The following is a 22,335-nucleotide window of genomic DNA, read 5'->3' on the forward strand; positions in this document are numbered from 1 at the left end:
GGGGACAGGGTAAAGGGGGCAAGTGGTGAGGCGGGCTTCTGAGAAGACCTTAGTGACCTCTAGTAGCAAGGCTGAAGAAGTGGAGTGTTGGGAAAGTTTTAGTGTGCGGGATGTTAGGTGTCGTGGGGGTCAGGGCGGTTGCGAGGTCAGAGGAGGGGAGAGTTGAGGGGGTTATCGTGGGAGGGAGGCTAGGTATATTGAGCATCGGCCATGTCTTTACGGATTGCGTCGATCTTGTTTTCTCTTGTGTGTCTCTGTGTTCCACATGGAGTATGGAGAAGAGAAAGAGCAGCAAAGAATTGTCTGAGGATTTGAGAACAAAAATTGTGGAAAAGCATGGAGAATCTCAAGGTTACAAGTCCATCTCCAGAGATCCTAATGTTCTTGTGTCTACTATGTACAACATTGTCAAGAAGTTTACAGCCCACCCATGGCACTGTAGCAAATCTCCCTGGACATGAACAAAAGAGAAAAATTGATCAAAGATTGCAGCGAAGTATTCTTCGAAATGGTGGATAAAGATCCTCAACCAACTTCCAGGCATGGCGCTGTAGCTAATCTCACTGGACATGGACGAAAGAGAAAAATTGATCAAAGATTGCAGTGAAAGATTGTTCGAATGGTGGATAAAGAACCTCGATCAACTTCCAGACAAATGCAAACTAACCTTCAGGCACAGGGTACAACAGTGTCACTTTGCACTATACGTCGCCATCTGAATGAAAAGGGACTCTATGGTAGGAGACCCAGAAGGACCCTGCTGACACAGAAATATAAGAAAGCCAGATTGGAGTTTGCCAAAACTTACCTGAGGAAGCCAAAATTATTTTGGGGGAATGTGCTTAGGACAGACGAAACAAAATTACAGCTTTTTGGCAAAGCCCATCATTCTACTGTTTTCATAAAAAGAAATGAGGCCTTTAAAGAAAAGAATACAGTCCCCACAGTCAAACCTGGTGAAGGTTCACTGATGTTTCACTAGGTTTAAAAGTGTGTATATGGGAATGTTTGAACATTCATCCAGAAGCGCATTTGTAAGGTCAGGCACTGATGTCGGACAAGAAGGCCTGGCTCGCAGTCTCCTCTCTAATTCATCCCAAAGTTGTTCTATCGGGTTGAGGTCAGGACTCTGTGCAGGCCAGTCAAGTTCCTCCACCTCAAACTCACTGATCCATGTCTTTATGGACCTTGTTTTGTGCACTGGTGCGCAGTCATGTTGGAACAGGAAGAGGCCATCCCCAAACTGTTCCCACAAAGTTGGGAGCATGAAATTGTCCAAAATGTCTTGGTATACTGACGCCTTAAGAGTTCCCTTCACTGGAACTAGGTGGCCAAGCCCAACCCCTGAAAAACAACCCCACACCAAAATCACCTCTCCACCAAACTTCACACAATGCAGTCAGGCAAATACTGTTCTCCTGGCAACCGCTAAACCCAGAAATGTCCATCGGATTTCCAGACAGAGAAGTGTGATTTGTCACTCCAGAGAACACGTCTCCACTGCTCTAGATGCATGCTGTACACCACTGCATCCGACGCTTTGCATTGCACTTGGTGATGTCAGGCTTGGATGCAGTTGCTCAGCCATGGAAACCCATTCCATGAACCACACTGTTGTTGTGCTAATCTGAAGGATAATCTGAAGTTTGGAGGTCTTTAGCTATTGACTCTGCAGACAGTTTAGCTATTGACTTCTGCGCACTGTAAACTTCAGCATACACTGACCCCGCTCTGTCATTTTACATGGCCTACCACTTCGTGGCTGAGCTGCTGTTGTTCCCAGTTGCTTCCACTTTGTTATAATACCACTAACAGTTGTCTGTGGAATATTTAGTAGCAAGGAAATTTCACAGATGGACTTATTGCACAGGTGGCAACCTATCATGGTACCACGTTTAAATTTACTGAGCTCCTGAGAGCGACCCATTCTTTCACAAATGTTTGTAGAAGCAGTCTGCATGCCTAGGTGCTTGATTTTATACACCTGTGGCCATGGAGGTAATTGGAACATGAATACAATGATTTGTAGGGGTGTCCCAATACTTTTGGCAATATAGTGTATGTTGAGCTGGTAGCCCTAGGTGGAGAAGCTCTCAATTCAGACCTTAATCGGAGTAGGACCTGTCAGTGACAGCTTCTAGGTATTATACAGATTCCTGTCCCCTGTTCAGACCTGCAGTTCCAGTATCTGTCCAAGGGAAGTCTTCTAGCACCAATTTAGTCTGTGAGTTATGCATTCATGATCAAATGTGGGGAACCATAGGGGAACTTGATGCTGGAAAATTTCCTTCTGCCAGCTGCTATGATTGCAGGTCTAGTTTTATAATACACTTAGCTTCTGTCCCTGACTACAGGCTAGGCGCAATAGAGTGGAATAGAAGTCCAAATAGAAGACTACGATTAATCTCTCAATCTCTCTCTCTCCCCATTGGTTTGTTAAGCCAGGGTCAAATGTTGGACCCTGCCTCTCCCCATTGGTTTGTTAAGCCAGGGTCAAATGTTGGACCCTGCCTCCAATTGAATGATTGCATGGTCATCACAAGGTCATTGAACAGGAAACTCACAACTCGTTGACTACACAGTACTGCTGTGTTGAATCATCCTTGCAATATCTGTATTTATTATAAAGGTGAAATTATGAAATGCACTGACTTGATGTAGTCATCTACCTGGTGTGTTTCATGATACAAACGATTGACTTTGCTGCCATCTAGTGTTCCTAAGTGATAATGGAATGTGTGTGCATGTTAAATATATAAAACATTTTGGGGATGATTTACTAAAACCGGAGGGTGCAAATCTGGTGCAGCTGTGCATGGTTGCCAATCAACTTCTTAATTCAGCTTGTTCAATTAAGCTTTAGAAAAAACAAACTAACAAACTGGAAGCCGATTGGTTTATATGCAGAACTTTGCCAGATTTTACATCAGTTTTTTTTAGTAAATCAATCCCATAGTATTATATTTCTAGTGCAGTAAATGAGACATTACCAAACATTTTACCTGATGCATGTGTTGTACATTTCAGTGAATGTCCCATTTACTGCTTTAGAATAATGTAATGTAAATAAACAAAGGCAGCCATGTCCAGCCTGGGTGACTACCATGGCTCCTTTCTTACAATGGTACAATGGAGGAGTAAGTGTAGTCACCCAGGGAGGTGTCATTTGCAGGACTACCAGGTGAAATTAAAGGGAATAAAAGAATGAAAAAAGAAAATGAATTTAGCAAGCTCATCTACGGACTGGAAAGCTGCATTATACCACATTTTTGGGCTTAGATGTGCTTTAACCGCTTCCCGTCCGCCCTATACATGTAAGTTTGCATTTCCGGGTAGGGAAAATTTGTCCGCGGTTGTAAATCACTGCCGGCGCCCGGTGATTGCCAAGCATCTCCGACAGGGTGGAGAACTGTTTGTAAACAAAACAGTTCTCCTCCCTGTCAGCTCATGCACACTGCTTTGAATGGCTGTGCACAACACAGCCATGCAAAGCAGTGGATTTACAGTGAAGCACACAGACACAGCTCAAAGTAAAACAGCACACAGTTAACCCTTTGATCACCCCACATGTTAACCCCTTCCTTCTCAGTGCCATTAGTACAGTGTCAGTGCTTTTTAATAGCACTGATCACTGTATTGGTGTTACTGGGGATGTCAGTGACACAAAGTCAGTTCCCCCCATTGTCAGAATGCCCACCGCAGTCCCACAATAAGTCATTGATCACCGCCATTACTAGTAAAAAAAAATAAAAATCCCAGTATATATACTGCCATTTGTAAACACTATAACTTTTACGTAAACTAATTAATTTACACGTATTGGGATTTTTGTTAGCAAAGACATGTCACAGAATACATTTTTTACTTGACATGTTTAATAGAAAAAAGTAAAAAATATAGTTTTTTTTCTCAACATTGTCAGTCTTTTTTTTTTATACCGCAAAAAATTTAAATCGCACAGGCAATCAAATACCACTGAACGAAAGTTCTATTTGTGGGAAAAAAAGAACTTAAATTTAATTTGGGTGAAGCGTAGCATGACCACGCAATTGTCAGTTAAAGTAACGCAGTGCCGTAACGCAAAAAATGGCCTGGTCAGGAAGGGGGGTAAATCCTCTGGAGGACAAGTGGTCAAAGGTCTTTTGCCACAGACATTTGTGATGCAAGCCATTCACTGCAGTATAATTTTTCTCAGGTCCTTTGCTTTTTAAAGCTTTCTCTTTAAGTCAGACTCAACCAACGATTTAAAGCTATAAAAGGTAGCACACCACTAAACCCTAATCTTTGCATTGCTTCTGCTTTTCTCTCCCTCCAATTTACCTGCAGTAATTCATCACTCCAGCCTTGCCCTTTTATGATTGTCTCATAGTCATTTGTTGCATTATTGCCTTGCCTGTATAAGTGTCAGTTTGGTTTGAAGTCGTATACCACTCATATAATTCACTATGATACCACTGTAGAGGTGTGCTTTTTTAGCATGACTTGTTACTGCATTGTTTATTAGGATATCAATCTGGGATGATGGCAGTCTGGAAATCATTAATGTAACAATTCTTGATGAGGGAAGCTATACTTGCTTTGCGGAGAATGATAGAGGAAAAGCTAATAATACCGGAATGCTGTCTGTTACGGGTAATACATTTTATTGTTATTATTTATTGCTATCACTACTACTGTTGCTTCCACTACTGCTACAGCTACTACTACTACTTATTATTTATATAACACTAACATATTCTTAATTTTTTCTAGACATACTTTGTGAATGCAGTTAGGTTTGCTTCTTATAAGTGGTGGAGGTATGAATTCATGATTTGTTAGCAGGGATCAAGTGATTAAAGCAGTGGTTCTCAACAATGGTGCCATCTCTGTTCCCCTGGGGTACCACGGGTATGGGACCCAGTTTGCCCTGGATAAGCCCACACCATGGTTCTAGGGCCAAGACACACAGCTGGCTCGCCTGTACCATGGCAGAGTGCAGGAGTCAGACGTGTGTAACTTAAAGAGTGCAGGAGTTTACAATGGAAAGAGCTCAAGGGTCTGGAATGTGCATAATGCACAGAGGATAGGAGTCAGTAAGACACATAGAGCGAGGGTCAGTAGTGTTTTAAAGAAGAGAACTCAAGGGTCAGGAGTGTCTAACAAACAGAGCACGGGAATAAAAGGTGCATAATGCACAGAGTATGGGGTAAGGAGTGCACAGGGGTCAGGAGTAGGTAACGCAAAGGACACAGGGCTCAGGAGTACATAACACACAGAGCTCATGGATCAGGAGTGCATAACACAGAGTGAAGGGGTCCGGAATACTTACAGCAGAGAGTGCAGGCATCAGGGGTGCATAACATGTAACAAAAAAGCCAGAAATACAACCAGAAATTGCCTCTTTATCCCTGTGCAATTCCTGCCCCCCCCCCCCCCCCCATTTCCTCCCAGTACAGCCCTCCACAATCCCTTCAGTACAGATCTTTTCAAATCACCCCGGTACATATCTCTCTCTGCACCAAAATATGCCCAGTACACATCTCTCCCCCAAAATGCCCCCAGTACAGAACTTTCTGTCCCCTCCAAATCCCCCAGTACATATACCTCTCCCCTCAGATCTGTCCGGTAAAGATCTTTTTCTCCCACAAACAAATTTTCCCAGTACAGTTCCCCCCTCCCCCTAGTACAGATCTCTCTCTACCCCCAAATCCCTTCAATATGGATCTCATTTCCCCAAATCTCCTCAGTATCAATCCCTTTCCCACCCTCCAGATCCCCCTGTACAGATCTCTCTCCCCCCTCCAAATCCTCCCATACAGATCTCTCTCTTCCTCCACCAAAATCCCCCCAGTACAGATCTCTACCCCCGCAAATCTCCCAGTAAAGATCTCTCCACCTTCAAATGCCCCAAGTACAGATTAGTCTCCCCCTCACTAGTACAGATCTCCTTCCCCCCAATACCCCAGTATAGATCTCTATCACCCCACCCCCTCTGAAACCCCGCTCCCTTCTAATTCCTCCCAGTACAGATCTCTCTTCCTCCCCAGTCCCCCAGTACATTGATCTCTCTCTCCCCAGTACAGATCTTTCCCCACACCTACTCTAATCCATCCAGTACAGATTTCTCTTCCTCCTCAGTCCCCTAGTACATTCCTCTCTCTTTCCCCAGTACAGATATTTTCCCACACCTACTCCATTCCATCCAGTACAGATCTCTCTTCTTCCTCAGTCCCCTAGTACATTGCTCTCTCTCTCCAGTACAGATCTTTTCCCACACCTACTCCAATCCATCCAGTACAGATATCTCTCCCTCTCAAATCCCCCCAGTACAGATCTCAGTCTCCCTCCAAATAATTTCATCCAGTACAGAGCTCTGACTCACCTCATATCCCCCCCACTACAGTGATCTACCCCCTCCCTACAGTCCACTTAATAGCCCTTATATCACTGCAGTTATTAGTGGGGAGAAGTACTCCTATTGCTTGTGTCATGTGACACTGCACATTGTAGCTGAGGTCTCTGTACTGTATCTGAGGTATGACAGGGAAGTGTGTATTAAATAAGATGAGATGTGGGGCACGTGCCCTGGTTGCCCAGAGCTAGCGATGCCCATGCAATACACATAGGGAGGATGTATTTCACCAGGTCTTAGTGTTGCTGAACTGTGGGTAGGTAACAGTCAGGGGCAGACTGACAACTCATGGGGCCCCTGGGCAATAGGGGATCATGGGGCCCCTGTGTCCTTGCCCAAACTCAAAAAAGCCTATGAAAAAGGTACCAGGGGCATCTCACGGAGCCCCCTACTGGCCCCAGGCTCTCGGGCAGTGCCTGAGTTTCCAAATGGTCAGTCCGCCCCTGGTAACAGTGGAAACAACCCTGTATGGGCCATTTATTTGCATTTATTCAATATATATAGATAAATGCAGTTTTTCCACAAGTGTATCATCAAGTATTGCAAATAGCTTCAACAATGCCAGAAGCCCCTAGAGAGTTTAGGGGGGGCAATTAGAGATTTTGGTAGTCAAGTACTAGGAGGACAGGACATATTATTAAAACAGATCTGTGACTGCATACTTGGGTGGCTAGCTCTCCTGTTGGAGAGTTGCCATATAGAAAGCTCAATTCCCACTCTGCAGAGAGAACAGTAATATTGATTATAGACATGGGGGACGTCATCCTTATTGATTGTGATTGTTTATCCTGGTTGATCCAGGGTTGTTTAAAAACTTCCTCAAGTGTACTGTACATTGACAATGAATATAATTACCTATACACATCCTTTAGGACTGATTTACAAAAACTTAAGGAAATAAAGCTAAACAGAAGAGCAGGTAACAATAGCAACCAGTCAGAATCTTGGCTTAAAACCAATCTTTTTTGCTGTGGCCAGCAGCTTGACATTTGCTCCAGTTTTTGAGGATCATTCCATAACGTCTAGGAGAGGAAGTGACAACTGACAATTGCAAGAACCATTAATAGTCTGCACATTTTTACATAAATTGTAAATCATCTTAGGGGTATATGCTGCAGGGTATGAAAAGTTCTTCCACTCTACCAAATGGTGTCTTGTATTTCATTTTAACATTTTTTCTTCAAACAGAAGCAAGCTGATTTAGTCTGTTTCTTGTAGACATAAGGAGCATATTTACATGCTGTAGAGAAAAGGTATTGCTGTTGTTCTTCTATTAGGTGAACTACAGTATTATGGCACTCATGATCAGGAGAGCCAATGTGTGTACTGACAGTCGTGCTCTACTACTAACTAAAAAAGAAGTCATCTGGGGAAAGACTGTGGAAAAGTCCAGGAAAAGCCATTACTACCCCCAATAAACACTAAAGAATAGGAAAGAGAACACATTTTAGGAAGATGAGACCGTAAACTAAAATAGAGTTGGTTTTAGAGTTGTCAAGTTAGTTTGTGCATTTATGGCAGACAGACTTTTTTTATGATATATGTATTTTAGGTTCAGCACCAGGCCCTAGAAATGTTTAGCCATGCTTCTGTGCCTTTCATTGATATTATACATTTATCTTATCTGTGTATCGACACAGATATGGATTTCATTGGTAACTTTCTCAACTCAATGACTATCATTATTATATTGTATGACTGTATGGTTTTGATTATTCTGTTTGTGTTTTATATCCTCCCAGCCGCCACAAAGATCACTCTTGCACCATCCAATGCTGATGTGACTGTTGGGGAGAATGCATCCATGCAGTGCCATGCATCTCATGATCCTGCTCTGGACCTCACTTTTATCTGGTTTCTAAATGGCTTTGTGATTGAATTTGATGATGACAGCAACCACTATGAAAGACATGTGAGGGTAGGTTGACTGGCTGTATTGTTCAGTATTGGTTTGGGGTAAGTAGGACCCAACAATGTGTTACAGAAACCAAAATTAGGATAAACAATAGTATTATGTGTTATAAAAAGCAATATCTTGCGTTATCCATACACAATCCTTCTTTCATTATTTTGAAATATAGGAGGGCAGTCAAATCTAGGTTTGTATACATAATTTAAGCCAAATATATGGTATAGACTCAGGCTTGAGGTCCACTATAGTATCTTGTGCTATGGTGAAATGTTAATGGCTAAATGCATTACTGGTTTTAAGAGTTTGTCTTCCTTATAAATCCCAAAACTGCCCACTCTTAGAAATTCACTCAAGCAAGAAATGTAGAAAAGGAACAGCAGAAGAAAGACCTAGTGGTCCATCGCATCTGCTTTTGTCTTTTTTTTAATTTATACTTTTTTTTTTTAGGGTTTTTTATTTTATTTTTTTGTCTTAATATACTGTATATCTATGTTTGTCCCAAGCATGTTTGAAACCACCTACTGTTGACTGACTCACTACCTCCGCTGGAAGTTTATTCCAAGCATCAAATACTCTTTCAGTGCAATAATACTTTCTGCAATTAGTTTTGAACTTTCCTCCAGTTAGTTTGAAGTCATGTTCTTGATCTTGGTTTCATATTAAAAATACTGCCCTCTTGAACCTTATTCACTCCCATGGTGTATTTAAAGGTTTCAGTCATGTCTCCCCTTTCCCTTCTTTCCTCCAGACTGTACATATTTAGTTCCTGAAGTCACTCTTGATATATTTTATCTCGCTGACCTTTCACCATTTTTGTTACCTGTTTCTGGACTTGTTTTATCATATCAATATCTTTTTTGTAAGTGAGGTCACCAGAACTGGATGCAGTATTCTAAATTAGGTGTAACAAAAGATCTATACGGGGCAATCGGGACATCCTTCCTCCTGACGGTGTCCCCTCAATTAATGCATCCTTGAATTTTATTCACTTTTCGCACTGCCTGGCCGAAGTGTTAGCTTATTTTGAAATCATCTGAAATAAGTACTCCTAAATCTTTCTCCTCTGGTCAACCAATGTCATACTCTGTTAAGGGATTATTGTTCCCTAGATGCATTATGCAATGCCAAAACATGTTCCATGTTACAGACACTTCTGGGGATATCAATCCCATTGCTCACCTTTGTATCATCAGCAAAAAGACATACCTTATTCAACAATCCTTTAGTTATATCACTTATATACAGTTGTGCTAAAAAATTTGCATACCCTGGCAGAAATCGTGAAATTTATATTGAGAATAGTGATCATATGAAGCCATTTATTATCACATAGTTGTTTGGCTCCTTTTTACATGACAGTGATAACAGAAATCACCCAAATAGCCCTGATTAAAAAGTTTACATACCTTGGAATGTTTGTCCTTGGTACAGACACACAGTTTGACACACACAGGGTAAAATAAAAATTAATGGTTCATTTACCACATCTGTGACTTTTTAAATTGCACTTAGTGTCTGTGTATATTGAGTTTGTTAGATCTCACGTGGATGCACTGAGAAGGCTATATACATAGCCATGGGGAGCCGAAAGGAACTGATAAAAGACCTGAGTAACAAGGTAATGGAACTTTATAAAGATGGAAAAGGATATAAAAAGATATCCAAATCCTTGAATAAGCCAGTCCGTAGTATTCAATTACATATTAAGAAGTGGGAAGTTCAGGGATCTCTTGATACCAAGTTAAGGTCAGGTAGACCAAGAAATATTGCAGCCACAACTGCCAGAAGAATTGTTCTGAATACAAAGAAAAACCCACAGGTAACCTCATGAGAAATGCAGGTTGCTCTGGAAAAAAATATATTTTTTTTAAAGGAGCAAAATATGATAATACTTGAACAAAAATGAGCTGTATGGTCGAGTTGCCAGAAATATGTATTTACTGCACCAATGCCACAAAAAAGCCCAGTTATAATATGCCTGACAACACCTTGACATACCTCACCAGGCTTTTGTGTGGCATTGGTGCACTAAAGATGATTTATGTTAATGATAAAGGATAGGGGTGCTGTGGTGCATACAGACATCCAGTTTATATCGTATCACTGACAAGTACCTGCAGCTACATGACAGATTTGATATTGTCACCTGCTCCAGACACTGAAAGTCTGTTGCTGATGGCTTACTATACGTTTTTGCATTTTCTGTCTTGATTCCTATTAGTAATTATCAAAGCAAGCATACATGCCCATAATACTAAACTCCGAAGTGACAAATCCTAAATAAGATTTTTCTGTAAAATCAGTTTCACCATTGGAATACTAAAGGGCCCATATCACCATTGCTCATGAACTCTTATTACCATCTGCCCAGGTTGGATTTGCTGCTGACTGTCTACCATGATTAGAAAAATGAGTACACCAGCTACACATATCTTAGCTGTATCTCTGAGTATCATGCTATTCTGATGTATTCATTTTTTAGGAATGACACAATGTTTAAAGTGTTACTAAACCCAAAACAATAAAATCAGTCAGTATATGCAGTAAAGCGTGCTTGTTATACTCACTGTGGAACCTAAGGGGTTAATCCTCTGCATTGTGTAAAAAGGCTATTTGATCCTGTCTTCTCTGATTCTCCTCTTCTTCTACTGTTCCCAATCCATTTGCCTATGGACAGAGCACAGTGGCAGGTCTGCACATGCTCTGTTTGGTGTATATTGCTAGAGGGTTTTTTTTTCTCTTTATGGGATGGTGCATATGATCAGCACAGGGCCAATTAGCACTGTCTGGACAAAAGGTCAGGGGTCATGCAGCCTCATAGGACAGTCAGAGGAGAATGAAAACTCCTCGTACAAGAGCTACAAGTGCTTGGCTGGACACTGATAAGAGTCACAAGACTGCTATGTACTGCTAATAAGAAAAGGTATTTAGCAGTTTATATTTAGTAAAATAATTGCATTTCCATGTTCTGTGTACTGTGAGGGACCAGATATAGTGAATGCAGGGGGTTTAGTAACGTATTAGGCCAAAAATATTTTCTGCTGCTTTGTACTTTGTTGTCTCAGACTGTCATATGGACAGCAGCACTGTTTTCTGCCGTAACTGGCTTACTGGAGAGGGGTGCCAAAGGCATTTAGAGTATAACTAAAAGTAACACGTTTGTATTCAGTTTTGGATAGAGTGTCAAGATTTTTGTTGCTATCTGTGGCATTAAATTAGCCCCAGAACCGATCTAAGAGATACGAAAATAAAATAAGATTTATCGTACATTATCTCTCTACATGACAGGAAGTAAAGGAAAATCTCCCTAATGAGCAGCAGACAGGCATACAGCAGAAAACAAATGACAGCAGGTTTAACCCTCCCTTACTCACTGTCAGTTTGACACCCCTCTATCCAGAATGAAATAAATGTTTTTCCTTTAGATATACTTTAACTACCAACCAGATTTCATTTTATGGCCCTTAAAAGAGTTTCTGTTTGAGAAATAATTTGGTGTGTGATGTATTAACACACAAAAAGTAATCATTTCTCTTTAGTGACTTGTTTTATTCCTGTAATTTGTTCCTCAGTTACATTGAGGCTTTTGACATCATGGACTAAACATGTGGTCAGAAACTGCTGATGCATTCCTGTATGTATGCTTTGTAAGCCTTCTCTGTGCCACTAAGCTCGCTCAGCCTTCAGGAAAGGATGCCATAGTGTCACCACAAACTACATGTTGGGAGGACTGCACGCTTTCAGGAGGAAACTATGTTTATTTTCCCCTTTACTTCAAGCCAATAATACTCCCCGGTGTGCAATACTGCTAAATGCTGGTTAGCCACTGGAGACATTTACAAGGTGGAACCAGAATGCGGTAAAACCTCTCATATTAAAGTTATTTTTGGATACCGCTGTTGAGATGCTTTTAACAGCAGCATTTCCAAAAATACATGCTTCTGTAATTGTTTGCATCACGTAGTGGTATGACCTTCATATATCATAGTCCATATACATCAAATACAACCATGACTTATATTAGCAGTACAAATGTAATCCATGTAGACTAAACTCACCTTTACTAACTGATATAAGCATTTAAAGGAGAAGTACAGACAAAAGCAGAACAAACTGCACCCCTGTGACCCGTTTTCAGCTGACAGGGGGCTAAAGTCTGCTGTTGGCTGACATCTAGGGTTGCCACATCCCTTTAAAACCGAACACATATTAATGACACAGGTTCTGTGGCTGATTAAGGTGGTAATTAAACTCACTTAGTGCCTTATCTGCATTAAATTAGCCTCAAAACCGGTGTAATTAATATGTGTTTGATTAAAGGGAGGAGGTGGAAACCCTACTGACATCACAGAGCCGGTCCAGGATGAGGAAAGATTTCACCCAGATCCCTAGACCAGCACCTGGCTCAGTCTCTCAGTGAGCTGGCCAGTGATTGCCCAGTGAGTGTGTGTGTGTGGGGGGGGGGTTCAGAGCAGAGAGCGGTGACTGACAGTCACCGCTCTTTGCTAAGAGCGGGGGGGGGGGGGAGTGGAGCAATTAGCGGTCATGTGATCACTCAATTCCCACCCTTTGAACTGGCAGGGGACAGATGCAGCATCGTTAGATGCTGCATCCGCCTAGGCAAGTATGATTTTGGAATTCCCATACTTCTCTTTTAATTGCTAGCAGAAAGCTAGCTAGCATTATGTGGAATCCCCAACCACTGCCTTCTGCAACTCGTGTCATTACATATGCCAATATTCAGATTCATCGATAACACAAAACTGCCTGGAATATTAACAAAGCAAGGCTAATGGCTTCTCTGTATGCTTGCTTAGAAGACAATGCTATCAAAAATAAAACTATTTTTTTTATTATTATTATTATTATTATTATTATACAGGATTTATATAGCACCAACAGTTTGCTCAGCACTTTACAATATAAGGGGTGACAATACAGCAACAATACAGTTCAATACAAAAGGATCAGGAGGGCCCTGCTCCTTGGAGCTTACAATCTAAGAGACAATTTTGTCATCACATAAATATAAAATACATAAAAAAATACAATAAATAAAGGCCTATTTTGTAAAACTCAAAAAATGTTCAGTAAATATCCTGTTTACATTTTCCAGCAATTTTTTTATAGGTCTAATATACTGTATATGCAGTTCTAAGTAGCATTTTGGTATTCGGCTTTTTAAAACCCCAAGTACAAAGGGATTCTTGAGTGGTTGCTTTTCGTTACTGTAGGGATATTGCAGCTTTGATATATAAGGTACATTCCACAGCAGATTGTGTTCCAAAGTTGTTTGATATCAGTCCAGTTTTGGGACTTTTCTCTTTACATCTGTTCTTTCAATAAACAAATCTCAGTTTAGTTATGTTATTTAAATCCATAAACTATGCATTCCTTTACAGTGGCAGAAGGGATCAAACGCACTATTTAAATAATGTAACCAGGATTTCTCCTTCATATTAACCAGTGAAATCATTAATAATAATTATTATTTCCTTTTATTATTTCTGATGTGCCAAAAAAGATACTATCACTATTTACTAATATAAGCAATACTATTACTTTGTTTTTACATTGTGGTTTATATTCAAATTTTTTGTGTTTTTAAGGGATGCATTTAAAATTGGGTGCATTTTGGATGTGTATTTTGTGTGTTGTCATACATCCCGATGGAAGTGAAACTGCACCAAAGATGCAACAAACAGATCTTTTTATTTTGTTATCACACTGCACTCACAAACGTGTATTTAGGTTAGTTTATGACTGTAGAAAAATGTATGAAATATTCTACTATAGCTCTCACCTCTGCAGGAGCTGCTGATGTTGATAGGCCCACTGTTCTTCTACGACTCTTAAAATGGCTCCGTCCCCACTGACACCCGGTTAGAGGTAGAGGACCATTTATGCCTGGGTAAATGGTGTGTTTTAGATTCACAATAATGTAAAAATACACAAAAAATGAAACCCAGACTACCAGGTAGCAAATGTAAAACTAAGAGAGATAGCCCTCATGTGCTGCCACACACTAAAAGGAAAAAGGAAAGGGAGCTGATGCAAACACCTAAATGTGTTCCCACAGCAATCAAATAAAATGAATAAAACAGTGCTGCACTGCTCAAATCACAAATCGGCAAAACACCGAAGAGCTTTACATGCTTTACAATAAACACCCGGCTGAACTCCACCCTCAACAGTGACCTATTTAAACTATAAATCAGCCATTAAGGTGAGCGTGCATGCTGGAAGGTGGAGGAGCACACCTTCGATTTAAAATTGCGCAGTTTGTGTGCAATTTTAGGTCAATTTCAGGTGCAATTTCTGAAGACTTTATTGCTACTTGTGAAGATTTTCAACGATTTCTTACAATTTGCAGTGTGATTTCCATTATATTGTATGTGAAATCACAACAAAACTGCAGAAAAAGTAATGCAAGAACTACTTTAGAAATCGCGCTGCAGCAAATCGCACTTGTTAAGACACTGACATTTGCATTCATTAGATGCGATTTCAGGTGCAATTAAAATTTGCAAATCGCACTGGTGTGACCGGACACTTAAAGCTGAAAGTCACTGTGAATTTATAAAAGATCTGAAGATTTGGGGCATATTGACTGTTTGAACCTCACAATTTTGAATACAAATTGGGACTTTTTTATTAGCAGTATTTTATTATTTGTTAATTAACATCACTGATTGGGGTGCAGTTCTCAGCCGGGTTTTTACCGAAGGTTTAATTTTGGTATTGATAAATTATTATATATATTTATTATATGTAAGTATTTGCACTTTGCTTATTTCACATTATATTTAATTTGTCACTGTTGGGGGGGTGGCGCTCAGCGGTGTGTTTACTCTGTATGGAATTTGTGTTTTTTTCATTTGTTAGCTTCATTTTTATCATTTTAAAGGGGGAGGGGTACAATATTGTTATCGAGATATTATTACATGAGATTTATTTATATGAATTTAAGTTTTTTGCTTCTCATTCATCTTAATTTTGATTGGTACACACTTATTGTAAAGAGTGTGAGGCTCTTCGGTAATTGATTTTACACGGTTACTATTCTACTCATTTACGTTGAGTAAATGTTTTATCGCAAAAGAATAAACAGTACAAGAATTGATATTAAGCAAATAAGCACTTAAAATTTGCAGAACTGAATAAATGGAACACTGGCCTATAACTAGAAAGACTAACTGTGCTACGGCAGTCTTGGATTTAATTTTAACTTCTATTGAGCTAAATTAGTCTCAACTAACTCACAGATAATGTTATTGTGTGCACTCTATTAAAATATCCCAGATATGAGTATCTGAAAGTGTCCCTGAGTGGGGTACCCATTAAAGGTGATGGCAAGTTCCCGGAGCCTTAATGCTAGCGTTGGCTGGCTTTCAATGGGGTCCTTCTATCAGCAATACTTGAGGGTCTGTCCCTTTAATGGTAAGTGGAAGTATAACTTTGGACTTCTAAGTAAAGACAGTCTTTGCAGAGCAGGGTGTAGCAAAGGGTTGAATATGGGCTCTCCTCTCGCCACTCCTGGCAGACGACAAGTCCCCCTCTACACGCTTGGCAGTTCCAGATATCAAGTCCCGGAGACTCAGTCCCTCGGCTTTGGTACACACTTGAAAATTCTCTGGTAATCTGTGGCAGAACTATTCTCCCTTGGATGTGGGCAGTTAACTACTTCAAGTCCAGACAGTTTCACCCCCTTCCAGTCCAGGCCAATTTTCAGATTTCAGTGTTATCACATTTTGAATGACAATTGTGCGGCCATGCAACACTGTACCCATATAACTTTTTTAGCATTTTTTTTGAGACAGAACTTTATTTTGGTGGTATTTATTCACCACTGGGATTTTTTTTTTTTTGCTATATAAATGAAAAAGTCCAAACATTTTTTAAAAAAGTGTTTTCCTTATAAAATTTTGCAAATAAATAATATTTATTCATAAATCTTGGCCAAAATGTATTCATTTATCTTTTGTAAAAAAAATAACCCAAATTAGTTTATAACCAAAAATTATGATTGTTTTACATTTTTATTTCCTTTTATATTATTTATGTTTTTTTAACATACTGTCACCCTAGCAGTACAGTGTCACCATAGTTTTTTTTTACACTGATTGCATTTACACACATAAAGGCTGTAAAAGCAATCATTTCTCCTTCTCTCTGGCTGCATTGCTGCAGCCATTCAGAAATACTGTGAGAGCTGTGATTGGTCATGGTACAAGGCTGTTGTGAATAGCCTTGTACCTTGTGACCTCTGTGATCATTCACAGATTTCACAAGTAGTAAGCAATGATGTCAAGAAGTGACATCTTGTTTACTACTATTCATGTGATCACTGATTCACAAAGCAGCTTTGTGAAAATAGATCAACTGTTGGAGCAATTGTTAGAAAATGGAAGAGGCTAAAGACGACTGTCAGTCTCCCTCGGACTGGGGCTCCATGCAAGATCTCACCTCGTGGGGTATCACTGATGATAAGAAAGGTGAGGAATCAGCCCAGAACTACAAGGGAGGAGCTGGTCTATGACATGAAGAGAGCTGGGACCACAGTTTCAAAGGTCACTGTTGGTAGAACACTACGCCGTCATGGTTTCAAATCAAGCATTGCACGGAAGGTTCCCTGCTCAAGTCATCACATGTCCAGGCCCGTCTGAAGTTTGCCAATGACCATCTGGATGATCCAGAGGAGGTATGGGAGAAAGTCATGTGGTCAGATGAGACCAAAGTAGAACTTTTTGGTGTAAATTTCACTTGTTGTGTTTGGAGGAAAAAAGAAGGATGAGTTGCATCCCAAGAACACCATCCCTACTGTGAAGCATTGGGGTGGTAATATCATGCTTTGGGGGTGCTTTTCTGCGAAGGAGACAGGACAACTGCACTGTATTAAGGAGAGGATGAATGGGGCCTCAGTCAGAGCATTGAAGATGGGTCGTGGCTGAGTCTTCCAACATGACAACGACCCGAAGCACACAGCCAGGATAACCAAGGAGTGGCTCCGTAAGAAGCATATCAAGGTTCTGGAGTGGCCTAGCCAGTCTCCAGACCTAAATCCAATAGAACATCTTTGGAGGGAGCTGAAACTCCGTGTTGCTCAGCGACAGCCCCGAAACCTGACAGATCTACAGGAGATCTGTGTGGAGGAGTGGGCCAAAATCCATGTTGCAGTGTGTGCAAACCTGGTCAAGAACTACAGGAAACGTTTGACCTCTGTAATTGCAAACAAAGGCTTCTGTACCAAATATTAACACTGATTTTCTCAGGTGTTCAAATACTTACAGTTGTGTTCAAAATAATAGCAGTCAGACATCACTAACCTGATCAATCACTGTTTTTGGTAGACATGATATTTCTACATGGCAAATAATTTACTAGCAGGTGTAGTAGAATAATAGAAATCCAACAGACCCAACAGTCATGATATGCATGCTGCTGATTCTGTGTAATTGAATCACTAATTGAAAGGGGCATGTTCAAAATAATAGCAGTGTGGAGTTCTATTAGTGAGGTCATTCATTCTTTGAAAAACAGGTGGCAATTATTGCTCTTATTTAAGGAAGGAAGGCAGCAAATGTTGTACATGCTGGTTACAGTGCATTTCTCTCTGAATTTCTGAGGAAAATGGGTCGTTCCAGACATTGTTCAGAAGAACAGCGTACCTTGATTAAAAAGTTGATTGGAGAGGGAAAACATATAAAGAAGTGCAGAAATGATAGGCTGCTCAGCTAAAATGATCGCAAATGCTTTAAAATGGCAACCAAAACCTGAAAGACGTGGAAGAAAGCGAAAAACTACCATTCAAATGGATAGAATAGCCAAAATGGCAAGGACTCAGCCAACAATCAGCTCCAGGAAGATCAAAGAAGGTCTAAAGTTACCTGTGAGTACTGTTACAATTAGAAGACGCCTATGTAAAGCCAAGCTATCTGCAAGAAGCCCCCGCAAAGTCCCACGGTTGAAAAAAAGACGTGCTGAAGAGGTTACAATTTGCCAAAGATCACATTGACTGGCCTAAAGAGAAATGGCGCAACTTTTTGTGGACTGATGAAAGTAAGATTGTTCTTTTTGGGTCTAATGGCCGGAGACAGTTTGTCAGACGACCCCCAAACACTGAATTCAAGCCACAGTACACTGTGAAGACAGTGAAGCATGGTTGCGCAAGCATCATGATATGGGGATGTTTCTCCCAGGGATCATGGTTCAGTTTGAATACATCAGAATACTTGAAGAGGTTATGCTGCCTTATGCTGAAGAGGAAATGCCCTTGAAATGGGTGTTCCAACAAGACAACGACCCCAAACACACCAGTAAACGTGCAACATCTTGGTTCCAGACCAACAAGATTGACGTTATGGATTGGCCAGCCCAATCCCCTGATCTTAATCCAACAGAAAACTTGTGGGGTGACATCAAAAATGCAGTTTCTGATGCAAAACCAAGAAATAGAGAAGAATTGTGGATTGTAGTCCAATCATCCTGGGCTGGAATACCTGGTCACAGGTGCCAGAAGTTGGTTGACTCCATGCAACACAGATGTACAGCAGTTCTCAGAAACAGTGCTTATACAACTAAATATTAATTAAGTGATTCAAAGGAAAGCAAAATCTTCAAACATTTTTCAGTTTATATAGTGAATGTTTGAGTTTGTAAAGAATACAAACACTGCTATTATTTTGAACAGTCTAATATTCACTTTTCTTCAATTTTTTTAGAGGAACAACACAAATTTGATATATTTTTCTTCATGTTTTGATTTGGAATAGAATGTGTAATGTTCCCAATGCATTTGTGTGTATGGAAATAAAAGCTATTAGAAGGATTTTGAGCTTTATGCACTTTTTTCAACACACTGCTATTATTTTGAACACAACTGTATGTTCAGCAGTGCAAGACAAATAAATTCTTTAAAAACCATACAATGTGATTTCCTGATTTTTTTTTTTTTTCAAATTCTGTCTCTCAGAGTGGGAATGAACCTACAATGTGAATTTTAGACCCCTCCATGATTTCTAAGTGGGAGAACTTGCAAAATCGCAGAGTGTTCAAATACTTCTGTTCCTCACTGTACACGGGCCGTACGGGAAATTTTTAAGCAACAGCAGGACCTCTCTATGTAGCGCTCTTTTTCTCGAGGCAACTGCTCATTCTACAGCAAGTTCTCTCAATACAACATCCCCGTGCAATAATAAACTAGTCTTTCTCCTTCACTTGGGGAAAAAAGGTCTGTTTCTCCTCCTTTTTTACATAAGGATCTTGGCTCCTGTAGTTTAGAGGACATCCAATGGTATTGTGCTGTGCTCTTTAAGAAACTCCACTTCCCAGTGTCCTCTGCAATACAGCATGATTTCTTTCTCTTGCTCTGATTGGCTCACTCTCTCCTGCTCCTAGCTTGGCTCACGCTCTCTTGCTCCCTAATTGGCTCAGGCTCTCTGCAGGGAGAAGGAGTGAGAGAGATTTCACACAGATCCTCCCTGTCAGCTGTGGTGAGAGAGGGGGGAGAAACTGGCTGCAGATCTCAGCACTCAGCTACACTCTACCTTGTGGTCTCACACATTGTATTTTGCCTAGGTCTACATATCTTTGGGTGGAGTTCATTGTAGATCGCTAACTACACATAAAAAGCGCTGACTTTTACTTTAAAAAAAGCAGCTAGCAAACTTCAGTACTACCTGAAATGTGGTGAAAGCCTGCTCCCTTATCATCCTTTATGCTCACTAAAGAATATGTCAGGGCCATAAAAAAACACTTGCAGTATATCTCTGCAATGCACATTTTCTGTTGTTTTATCCTTTTAGAACCCTACAAGTACAGAAAAATATCTGTTGATCTGCCACAAATACATTCAGCTCCTAATTCCTTTCATGCCTTTTGTGAGCAGAAACAGCCAAAAATTATGTCAGCCTTGCCCAGCTGTCTGTTGTTAAATTACTGAATCCTGCTCAGTTTTATCATTTGCACAGCATATACTGTAGACTCATTGTTTTGAAGTGCAAGATAGGAAGTGATAGGACCTAATATTTAACCACTTCAATACCAGGCACCTTCACCCTCTTCCTGCCCAGGCCAATTTTCAGCTGTCGGCACTGTCGCACAGTGAATGACAGTTATGCGGTCATGCAATACTGTGCCCATATTACATTTTTAGCATTTTTTTTGAGACAGATAGATCTTCCTTTTGGGGGTGTTTAATCACCACTAGGTTTTTTATTTTTTGCTAAACAAACGAAAAAAGACCACAAAGTTTGAAAAAAAGCCATTTTTCTTTGTTTCTGTTATAAAATTTAGCAAATAAGTAATTTTTCTTCTTCACTCATGTGCGCTGATGAGGCTGCACTGATGAAGCAGCACTAATGGGCACTTATAAGCTGCAGTGGTGTGCACTGATTAGCACTGGTGGGGCTGTGCTGATAATCAGGGCACTGATGATCAGTGCCCTGATTATCAGGTTAAAGAATGTACTGACAGGCTTGCCAGTTACCGGTTCTGTTTACATGTGATCAGCTGTGATTGGATACAGCTGATCACATGGCCCTTTACCCCAATCTTTAACTGCTTAAGGACCACCCTATAGCAGACATACTGCTACAGGGTGGCACCTGTGCGCAAAATCACTTATACTGTATATATACCTGATTATGCATTTTTGGGTAGGGGGCATGCACGAACCCTACCCGCGCCGTCATTCGTCACCAGGTCCCGGCCGGTAATTACCCGCCGGTGCCCGATGATTACCGAGCATCTCCGATGGGGAGGAAGATTGTTTTGTTTACAAACCAGCTTCCTTCCTGTCAGCTCAAGCTCACTGCTCGGGATGGCTGTGCACAGTACAGCCCTCCCTATCAGTGTGCTTACAGTGAAGCACACATTCCCCGCCCCCTAGTAAAACACTCCCAGCACATAGTTAACCCTTTGATCGCTCCGCACATTAACCCCTTCCTGCCCAGTGCCATTAGTACAGTGGCAGTGGGTTTTTTTTAGCATTGATCACTGTATTGGTGTCACTGTAGATGTCAGTGACACCAAGTTAGTTCCTCCCAGTGTCAGAATGTCCGCCGCAGTCCTGCTAAAAGTTGCTGATCACCGCCATTACTAGTAGAAAATAAAAAAATCCCATAATCTATACCGCCATTTGTAGACGCTATAATTTTCACGTAAACCAATTAATTTACACATATTGAGATTTTTTTTTAGCAAAGACATGTAGCAGAATATATTTTGGCCTAAACTTATGACGAAATTTGATTTTTTTTACTTTTTTTACCAGACATGTTTTATTTCAGAGTCCAAAATATTGTTTTTTTGTCAAAATTGTCAGTATTTTTTTTCTTATAGCGCAAAAAGTTAAAAACGCACAGGTGATCAAATACCACCGAAAGAAAGCTCAATTCATGGGAAAAAAATCAATTTAATTTGGGTTCAATGTTGCATGACCGCGCAATTGTCAGTTAAAGTAGAGCAGCGCCATAACGCACAAAATGGCCTGGTCATGAAAGGGGGTAAATCCTCAGGAGCACAAGTGGTTAATCAGTTGTGTCCGAAGGAGACAGCAGTCACAGGGCATGCCCGATATGTGCCCCTGGCAGTGCGCAAGAGTTCTGGGAGGATGTCCATGGAGTACAAATACCCCCCAAATTACCCTTTTTTGGAAAGTAGACAGTCCAAAGTATTTAATAAGAGTCATGGCAAGTTTTTTGAAGTTGTCACTTTTTTTTTAGGAAAATGAAGAAATGAAATAAAACATTTTGTCTACATTTTAATTTTTTTACATAGTGTCACCAGCGCGGTACAGCTTCATCATATGACTGGTGTGGCAGCGATCAGGGTTTTCTTTTTACACGGTGATTGCTTGTAACTGTACTACTCTGTGGGGTGATCAGTTTTTGTTTTTTTTACACTTGCGATTGCTTTGATTGGCCCAGGTACCATGTGATCACTGGTGACCAATCACAAATCACGCAAAGTAATAAACAATGATGTCATGAAGGGATCCCATTCATGTCTCTTGTTTTTTGGCTCACAG

At 40.5% G+C, this 22,335-nt stretch overlaps 1 protein-coding gene across 7 annotated transcripts in view; it reads left to right on the plus strand.

Moving 5' to 3' along the window:
* CNTN1 (contactin 1) overlaps window positions 1-22,335 on the plus strand; it is a 280,313-nt gene that overhangs the window by 234,303 nt on the left and 23,675 nt on the right. For all 7 annotated transcript variants that reach the window (XM_089673988.1, XM_089673989.1, XM_089673986.1 and 4 more), the window contains 2 exons: window positions 4,505-4,632; window positions 8,137-8,312. In XM_089673988.1, the coding sequence (XP_089530114.1) occupies window positions 4,505-4,632; window positions 8,137-8,312 (304 nt within the window). The remainder of the gene's footprint in view (window positions 1-4,504; window positions 4,633-8,136; window positions 8,313-22,335) is intronic.

Source organism: Staurois parvus, unplaced genomic scaffold, assembly GCF_062004578.1.
Source record: "Staurois parvus isolate SC_StPar_1 unplaced genomic scaffold, SC_StPar_1.0 ptg000147l, whole genome shotgun sequence".
Classification (NCBI taxonomy): Eukaryota; Metazoa; Chordata; class Amphibia; order Anura; family Ranidae; genus Staurois; species Staurois parvus.